At 42.1% G+C, this 18,836-nt stretch overlaps 1 protein-coding gene across 6 annotated transcripts in view; it reads right to left on the minus strand.

The window, feature by feature from the left end:
• Positions 1–18,836, minus strand: part of DENND1B (DENN domain containing 1B) — a 246,050-nt gene that overhangs the window by 216,754 nt on the left and 10,460 nt on the right. For all 6 annotated transcript variants that reach the window (XM_077278453.1, XM_077278450.1, XM_077278455.1 and 3 more), the window contains exon 2: positions 9,247–9,311. In XM_077278453.1, the coding sequence (XP_077134568.1) occupies positions 9,247–9,311 (65 nt within the window). The remainder of the gene's footprint in view (positions 1–9,246; positions 9,312–18,836) is intronic.

The following is an 18,836-nucleotide window of genomic DNA, read 5'->3' on the forward strand; positions in this document are numbered from 1 at the left end:
CCTCCAGGCTGTGTAAGGGCTATCTGACCAAGAAGGAGAGTGATGGGGTGCTACGCCAGATGACCTGGCCTCCACAGTCACCAGACCTGAACCCAACCAGATGACCTGGCCTCCACAGTCACCAGACCTGAACCCAATCGAGATGGTTTGGGTTGAGCTGGACCGCATAGATATATTCTAGCAGTTTTTTGTTGAATCCATTTCAACAATGTGCTCTATGACAATCCAAGTCCAAAGTGGGGCTCAAGTGTTAGGCTAGGACTAGAGAGGAGCAAATTCTTCAAAATTTGGTTCAGATTACAATCTGAGGCGAATATTGTATTTGCCATATTCGCCGAATGTCATTGGGGTCAATGGGAGTAGAAATGAACGAATATGTTCAGTATCCATTGTCAAACATAAGTTCGGCACAAATAGGGTACCAATATGGCACGAATATGGCCAATTCAGATTCGGCGACCGACCGATTCTAAACATATTCGCTCAACTTTATCTAGGACTACATGGTGAGTTTTGGACATCCACAAGCCATGCTAAAATTTTAATAATACCGTGACACATCCTCTGTGGTTAAAATAAAATAAATTAATAAATTTGGCCTATTGTTGCCTGTTCCTGTGGCAGAAACGGAAGCCTACACAAGCTGAGCATGCAATGATTTTCACAATAAGAAATGTAAATTTCTATCATGAATCATAATAAATGTGTTGGCCAGCAGAGGCCAATGTCCTTTTTTTCTTGGCCGTAAACACTATTTCCTTCACTTTGGAGCATACGAAAAGAAATGCAAAACTATAAAAAAAAATAAAAAAAAGTTGGGTGTGATCCAAAAATCAGTGAGTTTTTACACTACAAAACTACTGTAAATTGATTAGCAAATTCCCCAATGATTTAATGTTGATTAAACCAAGGAGCTTATTTTGTAAGTTACGTAAAAATTCAGGCTCCAATATTCCCCATAGGCAAAATCCCCATAGAATAATGGAAGGTGAACCGAGACCATGATGGCCATGGAACTCATACAAATTTCTGCCAAACCGTGGCCACAATACAGAAGTCACGGCATATAAGCTAAGGCTGGAGAAGTTTGGAAGGTTTTGTGCATGACCAATGCACTATTTCTTGCGGTACTTGCTAGTTTTTCCATTAGTCAGCGGTACAGCTCCAGTGTAAAACTTAAGACTGCGGATGAGTTCCTGTGTTTGTGTCTAAGCTGGCTTTTCTTTTGAAGCCCTGCCAAGGCTCTGGTGTTAATGACACTAGCAGGAAATCATAAGGCAGGGGGCAGCTGTGTATTATTCTGGATTTAGCTGTGAACACATCACACAGAAAACATGCAGATCCGCTGGGAGTCGGAGATGTGTTAGTGCTGGGGATCATGCTGATAATGACGGAAATACTACTACTTTTAAATGTATGAATTCAAGAAGACCTTCTTCCAAAGAAATAAATATGAGGGGAAGAGGTCAGGCTTGAAGGTGTAGGACAGAGGACTCAAGGGAAGGTTTTCTGGCCCGCTGTACGAGACAGCCTCCAAACTGACGGGAAGACAAGAGAGGAACAGAGCCTTGATTCGTGCTGAATGCAAACCATATAAAGTGAGTTATGGCGGCAGCTTTATGGGAAACACATTAACTCTGTAATGTAACTTCACACCTTTCATTTAGAACATGGTCTCCACAAGCAGAACTGAACCCATTATCATGGTTTTCGGTTGTCGCTTGGTTCTGCCCAGCTTTAGGCCAACATTTGGAAATAGTTAATCAAGGTGGGGTGTCTGGACAAGAGCGAGAACCTATTGGATTTAGTTAGGCTAAAAAGGGAGAAGAGCCTAGAGGACTTTGCAATCTTCAGTCTTCTTTCACTGGATTTTTTCGACATTTCTCCTCCAATGGCTGCCGTTCCCCTGATTCTGGGATGGTTTTTATTTTATTTTCTGTTATGTATTCCTCCGTTTTCATGCCTCCAGGTAACAAAGAAGAACATTTTTCCTTCACCCAACTGGGCGTATACTACAGAACTTCTCTGTTGCTTTTTCTCCTCTATGATTAACTTCCAGTTGGTTGAAGGGAAAATTTGCACCTTTTTCACGCAGGGGCATAACTTTGGAACGGAAGGACACATAAAAAAAGAAAAACTGTTCTAGAATCAGAGAAACAGTTGTAATTGGAGGACATACTGACTTTAAATAAAAAATCCAGTGAAAGATCCTCATCAATTCGGAGTTCAGGACAGGTTTGAGCCTACATTAATGACTTTGTAAGGGCCTTCTGTTTGAAGCCTTGAAAATCGGGATTCATAGGTGGCTCCTGATTGAGACGTAAACTTTAATCAGGAAAATGGAGTACAAAATATACAACTGCACTATTCTGTCATGCTTATAGGGTCAAACGGATTCCAAAAGATGCATGCTCTGAAGTCTATTTGTCTAATTAAAGTCTATGACAAGTCTGAAACCGGTTTCTCAGCACTTCAGAATGAAGCCCTCAAGAAGCCAGGAATGGGAGCTCAGATGCAGTTTGAAATTGGCCTAAAAAGAAGCTCACAGTTCACATGTCCAGGACATTTTATGTCTAACCACTGTGACTTGTAGACGGATGTATCTGAACAGAACAATCAGGGCTGGAGGAAGAGAAGACAGATGTAGGAAAGGGTGGGTAGTGATCCAAAAGAAGAGTCACAAAAAAAGTCAAGGTAAAGTCCAAAATAGCTAACAAATGCCTTCGCAAATTACCAGGAGCCAAGTATTTCTAATCAAGCAAGGTAATGTACTTCTGACCAATTGCGTTGATTACAGGTGAGCAACCAGCGGCTTAACACTGAAGAGTGACAAAGGTCTGTTACTTTTGGGCTCATTTAGACGCTCGTTTTTCGCAAATGAATTCTATCCGTGTTTTTCACAACTCGCACCTAGTATAGTCTAAGAGGTTGTTCACAAACTTCACATGTCCATTTTTATTTTTTTTTTGCAGATCGAGCAGACAGAATAGAATCGCAGAGACATGTCCATTATTGATCCAAGTGACAGATCAAAATCAACAATGCAAGTCTATGGGTCCATGAAAAAGATTGGACAAAACAGACCACCCGAGTGTGATCCGCTTTTCATAGACTGCTAGATAGGAAAAGATGGAGAAAGTAATAAATTATACAAGTTACACGCGTTTTACAGAAATAAAGCGATAGCCAAGTCAAGGAGGATTGAGGGGTTAAACGTGATGATAGCGGGGTAGCTTGCAACATTTTGTTTTCTTAAGGAGTAACATTACAAGACCTGGTCGCCACTTTAATATGACAATTTCAATGCAAGTAGTGCCATGTCACCAGGGATCTGGCCTTAATTCCAGTATAGCTGAAATATTTTTTCCTAGTTATAATATATAATAAGGATGTTAACATCTCTGGTTGCTGCAAGTGACTGGAAACATTGATCTTTTCATTCAGAGGATGAAAACTTCAGGGAACATTCACATAAGTTACATCATAAAACTTTCCTTTTTCTTTCATTAAAAGTCCTTACTACAAGCACATGGCTCTCACTGTGCAATATCACCCTACAAAGAATTGAGGGAAATTACAATTTAGGGTGGATATCCTGAATCATATGCATGATTTCATGCAAATACAAGCTTACAGGTTTAGATATGGCCAAGAAATACTGTGTGGCACAAATAATACCAAGACACATCCACAGGAATCTGACAAGTTAAAGTGCTTGCCTGCCTTACGTTTTTTTAATTCCAAAGGTGACACAACATCACATGATTGTTGCAGCCAATCACTGAGCTCAGCAATCCTACGCCTCCTACACCGGCATCACTGCTGCCGATTGGCTGCAGCAAGCACGTGATGTCATCATGATGTTACCACTGCAGTCATCACACCAAGAACAACTGTGGACAGCAGTAAACCCATATAATGAAAATAAAATTAAGATGCACAATCCCTTTAATGTTTTTAAGTAGTCTAATGTAAACATGAGAAGCATATTATATACCAAAAGTGGATAATTTGATAAAACATACACTATATGACAAATAACATTTCTGTCCATCGTACAACTTCTATGCTGGTAATGTCACCAATGTTTCCCTCGGCAGGCTGTATCGCAAACATTTCCAGTTGTCTCCGAGCTAGTGGATGGAGATTAGCTGCTATGAGATCTCACATTTACAAAGACATAAGGAGGTTCTGATCCCTGTCTTTTTATTGCAAAGTCTCAGAACCAGCAGAAGAATAGAAGACATTGCACAATTATAATGAGCAGTGTAACTGTGAATCCAGCTCTGACGTAAGATATGACACTTACTAGATTCATTGATGCTCTTTTCTAGTAGGCGTGTCTGAGTCTCTCTATTTCACTCTATTCCTCCCTACTCCTACCCCCCTCCTCTCCATGGACTTTAATAGCCATCTATCTAATCACTCAGTATTACGGCATCTTGTTTTAACCAAGAGAGACTTGAGCTGTTTTTCAGAGTCATTGATAGGTTCAGGATGCAGGAGGAGATAAAGTTGATCACAAGTATCTGCTTGCACTATTTACGGTACTTGATTGAGAAGATAGTGATCATTTAAGCATCATTTCTTCCCAAAACACTATCCAGTTATAAGAAACCTGGATGCATAGGGAGAGACCTGTCAATCCAGTGGAGAGGGGCGGGAACAAGCCTGTCAGGTATCACAATCGGATGAGATATGCATCTCCTTATAGTACCTGCTGGCTTTTCAAATTATCTTTTCTCTAAACCCACATTTTTCAGAATGAAACACACTGGTCTGCAATCATGCAGCCAGGCTCTGATTCACGGTGCCTGGGATATTGGAGTAGGAATCTGACATGTTCACAGATAACTAATCTATATACGGTCTATATATGATTTTAGAGGTTAAGTTATATGCTATATTTCAGTATTAGCATAAAAAAAATACAGTATCACGAAATAATTTTTTAATGTTGGTACCCTTGAAATTATTCTAGAAAATGAAGCATTTTATTTCAGAAAATTATTGCATTTTACACGTTTTGTTATACACGTTTATTTCCTTTGTGTGTACTAGAGCAACTAAAAAAAAAAAGTAAATTGAACATAATTTGACACAAAACCTGGAAAATGTGCTGTACAAAATTGTTGGCACTTTCCCAAAATTGTGAGAAACAACTTTGTTTCAAGCATGTGATGCTCATTCAAACTCAGGTGTGGCAAGTAACAGGTGTGGGCAATATGAAAATCACACCAGAAACCAGATAAAAAGGGGAGAATTTGACTCAATCTTTGCATTGTGTGTCTGTGTGTGCAAAACAAAGCATGGGGAACAGAAAGAGAACTGTCTGAAGATTTGAGAACCACAATTGTTGAAAAAGTCCATCTCCAGAGATGTTGATGTTCATTTGTGCATCGTGCACAATATAATCAAAACGTTTACAACCCATGGCACTGTAGCTAATCTCCCTGGACGTGGACGGTAGAGACAAAACGCTGAAAAGTTGCAAGCAGGATAGTGTGGAAGGTGGCTAAGCAGCCCCAATCAAGCTCCAAAGAAATGTAAGCTATCATGCATGCTCAGGGTGCATCAGTGTCAGCACAAAATATCTGTCGACATTTGAATGAAATTAAACGCTATGGCAGGAGACTCAGGAGGACCCCACTGCTGACATAGAGACATAAAAATGCTACACTGCAGTTTACCAAATCTACGTGAATAATCCAAAATTCCTATGGAAAGCATTTTGTGGACAGATGAGACCAAGAAAGAGCTTTTTTGTAAAGTACATCATTCTACTGTTTACCGTAATTAAATGAGGTCTACAAAGAAAAACCTACAGTCAAATATGGTGGAGGTTTCAAGATGTTTTGGGGTTGTTTTGCTGCCTCTGGCACTGAGTGCCTTGACTGTGCAAGGATCATGAAACCTGAAAATTACCAAAGGATTTTGGATCGCAATGTAGTGCCCAATGTCAGAAAGCTGAGTTTGCATCCTAGGTCATGGGTCTTCCAGCAGGACAATGATCCCAAACACACTTCAAGAAGCACCCAGAAATGGATGGAAACAAAGCGCTGGAGAGTTCTGAAGTGGCCGGATCTAAATCCCATTGAACACCTGTGGAGAGATCTTAAAATTGCTGCTGGGAGAAGGCGCCTTCACATATGAGAGACCCGGAGCAGTTTGCAAAAGAAGAGAGTCGTCCAAAATTCCTGTTGATAGGTGTAAGAAGCTTGTTGATGGTTATAGGAAGCGATTTATTGCAGTTATTTATTCCAAAGGGTGTGCAACCAAATATTAAATTGAGAGTTCCAACAATTTGTCCAGCCATTTTTAGGGTTTTATGTGAAATTATATCCAATTTGCCTTTTTTTCCCTCTGTGTTTTTTTTTCCAGTACACACAAAGGAAATAAACATGTCTACAGTAGAACAAAACACATGTAACTGCAAGAATTCTCTGGAAGAAATACCAGAATTTCTGTAACAATTTCAAGGGTACCAACACTTTTGGCCATGACTGTATGTGTAAAGATAAAAGCCTTGCTCTACCAGCCACAGAATAAGGAGATCTTAGGGTTGATCTCATTGTGCTTGCTACTAAAACAACTTCACTGAGACCAATATAAAAATGTTATTTCATCAACATTTCTGCTACAAATTTGCAAAGATAGAACTTAGCCTTAAAGAAAACCTGTCAGCAGGTCAAAAACTGGCCAGCTTGTGCACGTATTTTATTCTTGATGCTCCCCCGATTAGCCTGCTTTTTTTAAAATCCGCCTTACGGTTCCAGAGATATGGGACTTTTTAATGAGTGCTAATCTTTAGGTTCTCTTCCAAGAGGGCGTGGCCCACAGGATCCTCTGGGGCGTGTCTTTCGGGTGCTCATCATTATTACCTTGTGAGCGACGCCCTCTTGGTAAAGACACAAAGTAAAGAAGCTCATATCTCTGTAATTGAACAGTGGATTTAGAAAAATATAACCAGAATACTCAGGGGAGCAGTGGGAATAAAGTAGAAAAAAGTGGCCTCTTTTGACCTGGTGACAGGCCCTCTGCATCTGCAATTTATCAAACCACTCACGGAAATACACATTATATGCCAATAACAAGCAAGCGTAGCATATATAAAGGCCAGAATTATGGGTATTTCATCAACTAGCCAAGGCTCTGTTCACATCTATGTTTTTATTTTCAGAAGTTTCACCTTGGAGAGCACCGTGCGGTCCGAGTCAATCACGGGCCAGTCATGTAAGACATGGACAAGCCGGATCTTTCAGAGCGAGAGCTCCTCTTATACAGTGGCTCTATACTCCGGATCACTGAATGTTATCGTAAGGCTGCCGTCACACTATCAGTATTTGGTCAGTATTTTACATCAGTATTTGTAAGCCAAAACCAGGAGTGGGTGATAAATACAGAAGTGGTGCATATGTTTCTATTATACTTTTCCTCTAATTGTTCCACTCCTGGTTTTGGCTTACAAATACTGATGGAAAATACTGACCAAATACTGATAGTGGGACGGCAGCCTAACACTTTTTCCTAGCCTGGAAATCAGTAAGTTGACCATTACCTTTAATACTGTATCTAAGAGGCATGTAACCTATTTCACTATGACTCATGTCCAGCACATGTTACATTCATTCTATCAGTACAAAACACAACTTCTTCAAAATTATTCTAAAAAAGGAAAAGGTTTCATATTTGTTTTAGCCACAAAACCGCACAAGATCCTCTCCAATTAACAGAGAAGCAGTGTAGGCCTACAGAGAAGTGTGAAGTAATGAAGAGAACGCTCACATGTACATCAATTAGCAGAAACATAAAGGCTTAACGTCTACCAGTCATATCAGGTAATGTTTCAGAAGCTGTCATGTCTGTGGACTAACATTTATGGTCATTACATGACTTATACGCTCCATTTTCCAACAATTTTCCTTTCTGCAGACTGTCTGTAATTTTTCAGTTCTGTCTAATCTATTGGGAGGTGTAATGGCTCCTATGCAAAAAAAAACCCAGAAATATAGGGATTCCTGCTCTTCTCTTTTTAGCACATGTACAGAAGTAGCAGCAGCAGAAAGGACCACATATAGCAGTACTGAGCGCTGTAGCTGTGAATCCAGCTCAGAGACAAGTTCAAACAATCACTGAATACAACCTTCCCGTTTATACCTTAGTTAGTTTTCTACCCGCTCCACGCTTCTGCTCCCCCCTCTCGACAGCTAGTTGTAACAAAGGCTGGGAAGTCGGTAAGCCAAACCTCTGACTCCTCAATTTCCCTGACTCCTGATTCAGACCTCGACTCCAGAGCACGGCCTTACTACTTATCATGTACAGAAAGTGCAGCACAGATTCATCTCAACTATAAGCGAAGATTCTTACATCAGGAACAGAACAGACACTTATAGGACATTTCAGAACTTTCACAAATTCTTATGAAAACATTTACAGCACATCCTGCACTGAACTACTGCGCCAATGGATAATATAATTTGAGGAGTCACAGTTGGTCCATTTTATAGCGACTCCACCAAAATGGATGTAGACTCCACAGCCCTGATTGTAACACACAGCCCTGATTGTAACACTATGCTGGCAGTCTGTCTTGCATTGACCTAGACGGATTTGAGCTCTTTTTCAGAGTGGATGGTAAGTTCGGGGGTAGAGATGAGTGAATATTGTCGGCTCCATCCTCATTCGGCAAGCTATAGCACTTACCGAAGAAGCTGCATTGGGAACCCGGATACCTGGAGCGCTCCGATAATCGGGTGTCCGGCTCCGCAGCTGCATGTGTCGCGGCTGTGTGACAGTCACAGGCTCTCCATGCATGTGTTGTGATTATGGGAGCGCTAGAGGTATCCAGGTTCCCAATGCAGCTTCTTCAGTAAGCGCTAGAGCTTGCCGAATAAGGAGGGAGCCGACGATGTCCGCTCCTCTCTATTCTGGAGGAATGGGGGAGCAGAAGTGGCTTCTAAGTGGAGAAAGAAGCAGAGATAGAAAACAAAGTCTTCATCTTATGTAAGTAGGAGGTACAATAAGACAAAATAACTCAGAAAGCATTTAGTCATTCAAATGTGATCTTAATTATCTATTCCATTAAAAAAAATACTCCATTTTGTGCGGAAGCCTAAACTCTTATGATCCAGAAGAAGTAGGCCAGGAAAACAATGCTTGTACTGAAGATGTTGGAGTGTGGAAAACCAAGGCCAATTGTTGAAGAATCTTCCCAGCGTTACCTTACAATAGAACAACGAGACTTGCCTTCATTTTCAGATGCAGGACACTCCACCTTCAGCACCAACTCAAACGTTCTCTCCGGCTTCTCCCTGCAACAGAGTTAGAGCATCAACTTTTGGACCTCGGATGAGAATATACACTTTATGCAGCTCATGAAGGAAGAGATGGAGGAAAAAAACACTTTGTATCTTTATCAGACACTCATATTGTAGTAAGGGAGTCTGCGGACAGACATACCATGGTGCAACCACACAGGGGCCTAAGAGGTGAGGGGCCGCTTCTACCTCCACAGCGGGTGGAATTGTGCATTATAGTGAGGACCCCTATATTGGTCCTGTACAGGGGCCCTCTTCTGCCTGTGTCCACTCCTGGAAGGGATTGTCTAGATAGGAGATTCCCGTTTTGGGAGGCAGCCCATCTGACGTGAAGTTAATCACCCAGAGGCTTAGGCTATGTTCACACATTGATTTTTCGCTGCAGCCAAAACCTATTTCTTGGCAGTAAAAAAGCTGCAGACACAAAGCAGGTTTTGCTGCGTTTTTCAGGATCCCACAGTTCAGCTTTGCTTCCACCATACACACATGGACAATACAAGGTGTTAGGCCACCAATGCAAAACGTATGTGACACCAAAAAAAACATTTTTGGAAAAAAGGGGCAAATTAATCAAAATATTTAATGGAAAAAGATTTTTATGTCTGAAAAATTAATGTCTATTCTGAACAAAAAAGTTCATGAGTTTATGAAAAAATACACAATTACAAATGTAATAACAGCGGGGGGAGTTGAATGGGTCAGGCACAGTTTACCTAAAACAGTGGCAGTGAAGGACGGACACGGTTTACTTTCACACTTTGGTCAGCCATTAAGTTGGTCAGGCATTGTTCAATTTCACACATTAGTTAGCACGCTTAGTTTTACACATTGGTCGGCCACTGAATGTTCTGCCTCCATGTAAGGCGAATAGAGGTGTAGCTGACTGACAAGGTGCTGCGAGGGTTTTTTTCCTACTTCCACATCCAAGATGAGGAGTAGACAGGACCAGCGCAGACTCAGTCTGTAGACACTAATGTAGAACCACAGCGTGGGTACAATTCAAGTCTTGGTTTATTTAGTAGTTTTGAGTTAAAAAAATCTGTTTTATGAGCAGGAGATTATCACTAGAGGACTAGTAAACCGGCTCATCCTCCTCCATAACCCATCCGACCACAGATTTTCAGCTGTCTATGCACAGTGCACACAGAAAGCTGCCAACTAGTGGTGTTGAGGAGCGGGGTTATACAGAGCTCAGCATTCAGGGAACAGAGAGATCTGCAGCAGAAAACTGTGATTTTATCAAATCTACGCAAACAGCCCATTAAGTGACAAATCACTGGAATCAGGGTCTCTGTCCCTATATCATGCTGTGCTCAAATTTCTATCTTGGGTGTTATCTGATTAGTGGCTAGTGTGAACATGCCCTACACTTTGCATGCATACCAACTTACCAGGTAATTTATTTTGGTTTTGACTCTCAAATTCGGTAGCAAAATCCTGGTAACTAATTTCCTATAACCTCTTTACGACCCATGACGTATGGGTATATCATATGTTGCCTCTCCCTCTTTGATGCTGGCTCCGATGCGGAGTCTGCATGTTCTATGATCAGCTGTCATGTGCCCCTAACAGCCGTGGGTGGAATCGTGATTCACCCGTGCTGTTAACATGTTAAATGCCACTGTCAATTTCTTGCTTCACCCATCAGAGCCCCTGTCACATTATCGCGGGGCACTGATGGGTTATAATGACAACTCTGAGTCGGCAGGAGACCCCCGTGGTTGTCATTGCCGATCTGCTATGACCTGTGGCCGTCATTCATAGCAAATGAGCATTTCTGCTACACAGAGCAAGGCTGAAGTTAATAACTATTCTGGATGTTATTGAGCAATTTAAAAAAATCAATTTAAAAATGGAGTAGCAGCTATGGGTGTGTATAGAGATCCGATAGCTACTATTGCCCAGGCGCCGATGGCGCCATCTTGCTGGAGGAGGAAAAACATTTCCTCCTCCACCAACCTTTTTTATTTTTTTGGTATGAACACATTCATTATGCAAACTAGGGGGCAGGTCAATGAAAGACCTGGCTATTCATTGCTTGCGTTGAGAAACACGTGATGGTGTCTCCGCGGCTTTTCTACATGCATTTGCATATTTCCCATAAGGGATGGGGGCAGTGTTCTGGATCACTGTGTTGAGAAACACGTGATGGTGTCTCCGCGGTGTTGGATGTTTTGATCTCCCCGAGGTCATTCATCCTTATGTTCATAGTGAGGGATTAGTGACCTGTCAGAAGCCATCAGTATGAATATCTATTGAGAGCACCACATGAAGACCCCCCACAGGCCGCCCCAGAGCACGAGAATATCATTAACTCAAAACTGACAATAAAGATTACACAACAACCACAAGACTGATTTCATCACCAGGTATCATTAATCAGTATAACGGCTTCGACCTGACACTGTCTGTAGGTTACTGAGTACAATCCTGCTGGCAGGATCACTTTAAATAAAAAAGAACCTATACATATTTGGTGAAAAGGAAAAATCCAGCGTGGAAACAGGTAAGTAAAATGTCCAATTTTCTAGAAGAAATAAATCACATCCATAAAAACATGGTAAGTGCGGTTCTGGTCACAATGGATACAACTGACGCGTTTCAGCTCCACTGAGCCTTATAGACTGTGACCAGAACCGCACTTACAATATTTTTATGGATGTAATTTATTTCTTCAGTAAAATTGGACATTTTACTTACCTGCTTCCATGCTGGATTTTTCCTCTTCGTTTGCCTCAGCCGGATCCCAGGCTTTTCCGTGCGCTTCTCAGCAGGATTGTGGCTGCATCAATGGTGAGCCGACTCTCCTTCTCCACTTCTCCAATTGCTTCCATACACATATTTGGTATCTACGAACTCATAATGACCTGGAGAATCATAACAGTATATCAATTTTAGCATTTCATGAATTGTGGAATTTAACTTTTTTTGCAATTTCACCGCACTTGGAATTTTTTCCGCTTTCCGGTACACTATGTGGTAAAATCAAAAATTGTCGTTCAAAAGTACAACTCGTCCCACAAAAACAAGCCCTCGCTCGGCCATATAGAAGGAAAAATAGAAAAAGTTATGGTTCGGGGAAGAAGGAGGACAAAAAACGAAAACGCAAAAAAACAGAAAATTAAAAAGTTCTTATTTAATGGTTTATTAAAAACATTTCAAAATTTGTAATAAAATTAATGGCGGGAGGGTAGTGGGGGCTGAGTAATTATGATTGCATAGGTATCTGGTCAAGATGAACCCTCCATTAGAAAGCCATTTTGCTACAGTACCACGTAACGGTCCCTTTATAATGTCTATATGGGGTTTACATGACCTTCTACAGGAAGTATATGACCTTGAATAAACTAATGTAAGTGCTGGTGTGCCCACAGTAATCAGTGCTGCATGGATAGGACAGACCTCTACAAGCTATAGGTTACCAAACTAACGTTATCATATAACCTTCTCTCAAGGTTTTGGTAACCTCACAATACACATCTCAGGGTATCTGAAGCAAAGTGGAAAAGGAAGGAAGAACAGCTTGTAAAGATCAGCTTTGACAAATCTCAGTACAATGACATATATAATAAAATTCTCTTCTTAAAGGGGCAGTCCCATCTTTAAAAGTAACTTTTGTTTTAATTTTTATTTCAGAAATCAATAGTATACATGAAAATAAGCAACTTTGGAATATATCTTATTAGCAAAATCTGCTTCTTTCCCTGCCAAAACGGGTCAGTCACGATCAAAATTCTCAATTCCGAGGTAAAATCTGTATTCAGTGAAGACAGATTGTTAGATTACCTTGATAGGAGAAGGCGGCTGCTACTGAAGAGATTCCATGTAGACAGGAGGAAGGAGCTAGAGCCGACCTCCACCCTCCTCCCCTCATATCTAGATAAACTCTTTATCTGTAGCACCTCTCCTATCTCAGTAATGGGAGGTTACACTTTACGCTACAAGTCTGCAGTCACCATGTGACTGCACACTTGTGAATACCCACATTGCGTGCACTGAGCACTGTAAGGATTCTCTGGTGCTGGCTTTGAAGTTTGCCAGTGCCGTATCTTGAAAAGTAGCCCCACACCATGATGTTCCCACCTCCTATCTTCACTGTTGGTATAGCGTTTTTGGGGTGATTCCCAGTGCCTTTTGGCCTCCAAACATGGTGGGTATTATGGCATCCAAGGAGTAACATTTTAGTTTCATCTGACCAGGCTATATTCTCCCAGTATTTCACAGGCATGTCTAAATGTTGTTGAAAAAAAATGTAAACACACTTGAACATGTTTTTTGTTCAGCAACGGAGTTTTGCATGGTGCGTATGCATACAGGACAAGGAGGTTGAGTGCATTACTGATTCAAGGTCTTTCTGTAGCTATGCACAGGTGGTCTTTGGCTCTTGGACAACTCTTCTGATAATTCTTTTCACTCCTCTGTCTGAAATCTTGCAGGAAGCACCTCGTCATGGCTGGTTTATGGTGCAATGATGTTCATTTTTGGATTATGGCCACAACAACGCTCACTGGAACCTTCAGTAGTTTAGAAATTCTTCTGTAACCAATGCCATCAGTATGTTTTGCAACAATAAGGTTGTGAAGGTCTCGAGACAATTCCGTGGTTTTACCCATAGTAAAACCCATTGTGTGGCACCTTGGTAATGAGACACCTTTTTATTGGCCATCAGTTCAAGAGACAGGATTGCTTTCTAATTACTGATAAATTTCAGCTGGAGTCATGACTTTCAGGGGCTTTTTGCAGCTCTTTCTTCATGTGTTTAATACTTTTCCCTCTGTAATTTCTCATTATTAGACATAATTTATGGACACCTATGGTATGGTTTGATTTCTTTGCTGTGTGGATTGGATAGGTTGTTACTGACATCTGGTGAGAATTTCATGCCAATAGCACCTTTAGAAATAGATTTACTTAGAGAATTGGTGATGTGTTCAATACTTCTTTCACAAGCTACATGTATAGACTACCATGTATATATAAAAATAAGATATTGGCCAGGTATATAGTATATAACTTTTTATGGTCACCAGATCTGGCGTATGCGGCACTAAGGGAGACACAACCAGGGGAAATAATACTCCCTTAATCTATATACTTATATTGACTTTCATCATGTGGATATTTTCTACGTGGTGCATAACTGATCATGGTTGATTTTCTATTATTATCATGCAGGACACATGCAAAATTACCTGACAAGTATTGATTTCAGCTTCAGCATTTTATTTTTATACTGCCATAGCTACTGGGAATATAGGCTTCCAGACAGAGTGGAGACTTCGTGCTTCTCATCCTGCCTGCAAGGGTCTGGGAACCTTTGTGTCTTCTAGTCATCAAAAACATCCTCAATTTAAAAACTGGCAAACAAAAAATAAACCCGCAGCCATTGAGAACACTGAAAATATTCACAAGGAGTAAAATCACTTTGCCTGTCTGCTATAGGCACATCTCCAGGATTGTCGGTAAAAAGGGCAGTGCTACTATGTGAAGAAGGTAACGGACAGACAGAAGTCATTTAAAGAAGACCTTTTACTAATTTTTTCATGTTCAACTGGACACAGGATGTAATAGTATAAATACATTTTTTATTTCACATTTCTGTTGTGCAGATATAAGCAATCAAAGTATTTGGTTGATAATGAGTTAATTTTCACTAAGTTCAAGTGTGTGTTACGTTACCGCTGAGATTTCTGGCCACCATCTGGTCCCCTCCGGCCACCGCCCGGTCCTCTCCGGCCACCGCCCGGTCCTCTCCGGCCACCGCCCGGCCCTCTCCGGCCACCGCCTGGTCCTCTCTGTCCGTCGTGTGCCGCATCTCTGTCCTGTTCACTTCAGACCGGGATACCAGGTCTCGTCAAAGCCGGAGCTCACTGAGCATCATAAGGTCACGTCATCAGCGCAACCTTCTGATGCTGAGTGAGCCTGAATGCAGCTGGAATTCCTGACGTATAGTAAAAAGACCAGAGAAATGGTGTATCCAGCGACGGAAAGAAAAGGACCGGAGTGCAAGGGAAGTGTATGGGTCAATAAAAAAAAAAAAACAACACACATTAAGAAACCTGCTCTAAGCTATTGTGGCCTTCTTTCCCAAGTATTGCTGCCTGCTTATCATTGGTCAACATCATACAGGAGGAGAAAGTACAGACCCCCAGAGAAAAATAAATGATTCTCCAATCGAGTATTCTATATACTGCAATATCTTTAGTACTGCAGTATATAGTGAAACTCTCAGCCACAACATATAGCCGAGCTTCAGAGGAGGAGCAAGATGTGAATGACTGGGGCCTTCCGTGGGCCCCTGTCTACATTAGTAATTAGTGATCAGAGAGCGTGCTCGGTTAAGGTGTTATCTCTCGTGTGCTGGTACAGTGTCTTTGTCGTGCTGGAATAGTATGTTCGAGTCCCCACGGCTGCTCCACAATCTCAGCACTTGCAGGGATTGCCTGTTTGTTTGTCTCTCGCTCATCACTATTAGTAACCCATCAGCGACTGCAATCACGTCGGCTGTCAGAGACTGACAGTGGCATCTAAATGGTTAAAGCACCACTCCGGTAGGCTTTTTTTATTGCACCACTGGAGTGGCGTTTTACATGTAATTCCCCAGCCCCCTGTCTCATACTCACCTGCCGCCGCTGCCTTCATCATTTTCCATCGTCGCTTCCATCGGTCTCTGGTGAAAAGTTCTCTCCTGGCAGCTCCAGGGTTTCATGGAGCGGAACAGAGGTCACTTTTCAATACAAGTCTATGAGAGCCTAGTCCTGGCCTCGGTCTGACTCTCATAGACTTGCACTGAGAGTTGTGACGTAGCTTCTGACTTATGGCCAGTCCGCGAGACCGTAGCGGTGCCAAAAAACAGTGAAGAAGCCCGAGGGGGAGTACATTAGCGGGCAGGTGACTTACACTTAAAGCGCCACTCCAGCGTGGAAAAAAAACACTGGAGTGCTGATTTATTAGCCACAATCAGAATTCAGCTCTGATCTCAGCTGTTCGGGCTCGTGCACAGAAGCGCATAAATCGGATGAGTGCTACTTTAGTGGGTAGCACACTCACCCATGTTATTCAATGAGACGGTGCAGATGGCCGATTTTTTTAACTGACAGAATCTGTTTGAAAAAGAAAATCACAGCATGCTGAAATCTGACTCTGAAATCTGACGAGACTCGCTCATTCAAATCTATGGGTGAGAAAAAAAATCAGGTACCACATTAGAGGATCCGATTTTTATCCATACATTACAATTCTGTACTATAGGAAACTGTAAATCATCTTATAAATGATTAATAGCTGCTGTGAAAAAAACGATTACACAAGGACTTTTCTGGATGAAAATCATATTGATTTTTTACACTGTCGTGTGACCCCAGGATTAGAGACTGATGCCAACTATATAAAGGGGTTATCCAGGAATATTTCATATTTTTACTGTGGGCCAAAGAACTAAAAGGCCGCTGGTTGCCAATTACCTGCTTGCTGTGCCCAGCACAGAGAGGTCACTGACGTCTCCTGCCGGCAATTCAGTGGCTTCTGCTGACATCACATCAGCAGAGCAGAGGCTTCTCTTCCGCTCTGTTAATGGGGTGTGACTGCTGGCGTCATGCTGATTGACAGCCGGCTCCCTGCTGCTGCCTAACTGTGGGGAGTCGGTTGCCAATCAGCATGACGCCAGCAGCCAATCAGCATGACGCCGGCAGCCACACCCCAACAACAAAGTAGCCTGGAAAAAGAGCTGGCAGGCATAATAGGCGACCGCTCTGTGCCGGCACCGGGCAGAACAGGCAGTCAGCTTCCGAGCACCCTCATCATGCAGTCACCCCAGCGCAGGCATACAGTTATACCCATGTGCACAAATGGGTTAAAGGGGATGCATGGTAATAAAAAATCATGGCTGCTTTCTATCACAGGCAGCACCTCGGATCATGGGTTGTGTGTGATACTGCGCATCAGCTCCATTCAATATTGCTAAGCCACAATACTAGACATGCCATGCTAGACAAGCCATGCTACTGCTCCATAGGAAAAGGAGCGCGTATACGGCCATGCATACACTAACGTAAGTCCTATTTGGCCGCAACAGCAAAAAAAAATGCGTTTTACATTGGAATTTTGTACAGGCAAAACTAAATTTATATTATATGTTTCAGCTGTGAAAAATAAAATGACCAAAAACCAGTTCACAAAAAATCAGCAATTTGTGGAAAAGTCACAAGTGGTTTTTGATACAGTTTTTGCTGCTGTGGCCAAAAACAACTCCTACAAAGGTGTTGGTAAATCGCCGCTCGGCCAGGGTGTGCGGGGGGCACGGCTTTCAGAGCAGGTACATGCCTACATGTTATTAGTAATTTAATGCTCCATATATAAAGGGGCATGTGTAAGGAACATACCTGTGAGTGACAGAGACGGTCTATATGCCGCTCTCTGAGTAACCGGTGGTCCGGCTGACTCAGCGTCTATATATATGTCCCCCCACACTGGGCCCTGGCTATAATTAGACTGAGATAAAACATTATATTACAGCTTCATCTCATCTACATTATCGATGCACTCAGGTCTGACTTCTAACAATAATCTGTCACACGGCGTTACCTTCTGACAGATGCAGGATCACTGGGCTAAACAAGCGACTGCGGGGAGTGAATCCATCATGTAGCGTGACAGGTGGGCAGAGTGAGATGAAGCAGGTGTGCTGGCAGCGGGAGCCCTACGTGATATGCCCAAATGCTCAGCAATGTCCAGGCTGCCACCCAAACACATTACCAAAGAGATACATCATGCCTGGCAGCGAAGACGCCCAGCCCTGACCATGGCGGTGCAGATACAGCAACTGTCAGAAGAGGTGTTCATTCAAAGGGTTTGTCTCATTCCTATTTCTAGCCTGTAGGCACAGGGATGTATTAAATAACAAACTCCCACTCACCAGGTCCAGCACAAAGTGAACTCTATTGATCGACTGCAGCGGTAACCTCACGATGCTCTGGGGAGGGCTCATTGAGACATCTGAGTTTTGCGTACGAGTGCTAATCATGATTTTCATTCATAGCACTCGTACCTGTGATAATCTAGGGGGCATTCAATTGGCCGATTTTTCCCTCGGATCAAGAGGTCCAAGGAAAATCACAGAATATGTCCAATTTTGATCCGTAGGTCAGATCAAAAACGGTGATGCAAATCAATGGGTCCATGAATAAAGTTGGACCACACTTGGATGACATCCGCGTCAAGTCCGATTTTCATGGACTGTCAGAATGGAGAAGGTGGAAAAACATATTTATTTCAATATATCTACGTACGAGGAAATCAGATGACACTCGGATCACACTCTGATCAAAAAGACTGACTAGAATAATCAGTCTGTTATTCTCATACATGGAAAAATCAGAAGTTAGAATAAGGCCTGCAGCTCAGTTTGTTATTGTACACATCACTGAGCCTATAGGCCAAGGATGTCAAACTCAAACACACAGAGGCACAAAATTAAAAACTTAAAGTCGCGGGTCAACCTTGTTATGTATTTTACAAAAT

This window comes from Ranitomeya variabilis, chromosome 8 (genome assembly GCF_051348905.1).
Source record: "Ranitomeya variabilis isolate aRanVar5 chromosome 8, aRanVar5.hap1, whole genome shotgun sequence".
NCBI classification, from domain to species: domain Eukaryota; kingdom Metazoa; phylum Chordata; class Amphibia; order Anura; family Dendrobatidae; genus Ranitomeya; species Ranitomeya variabilis.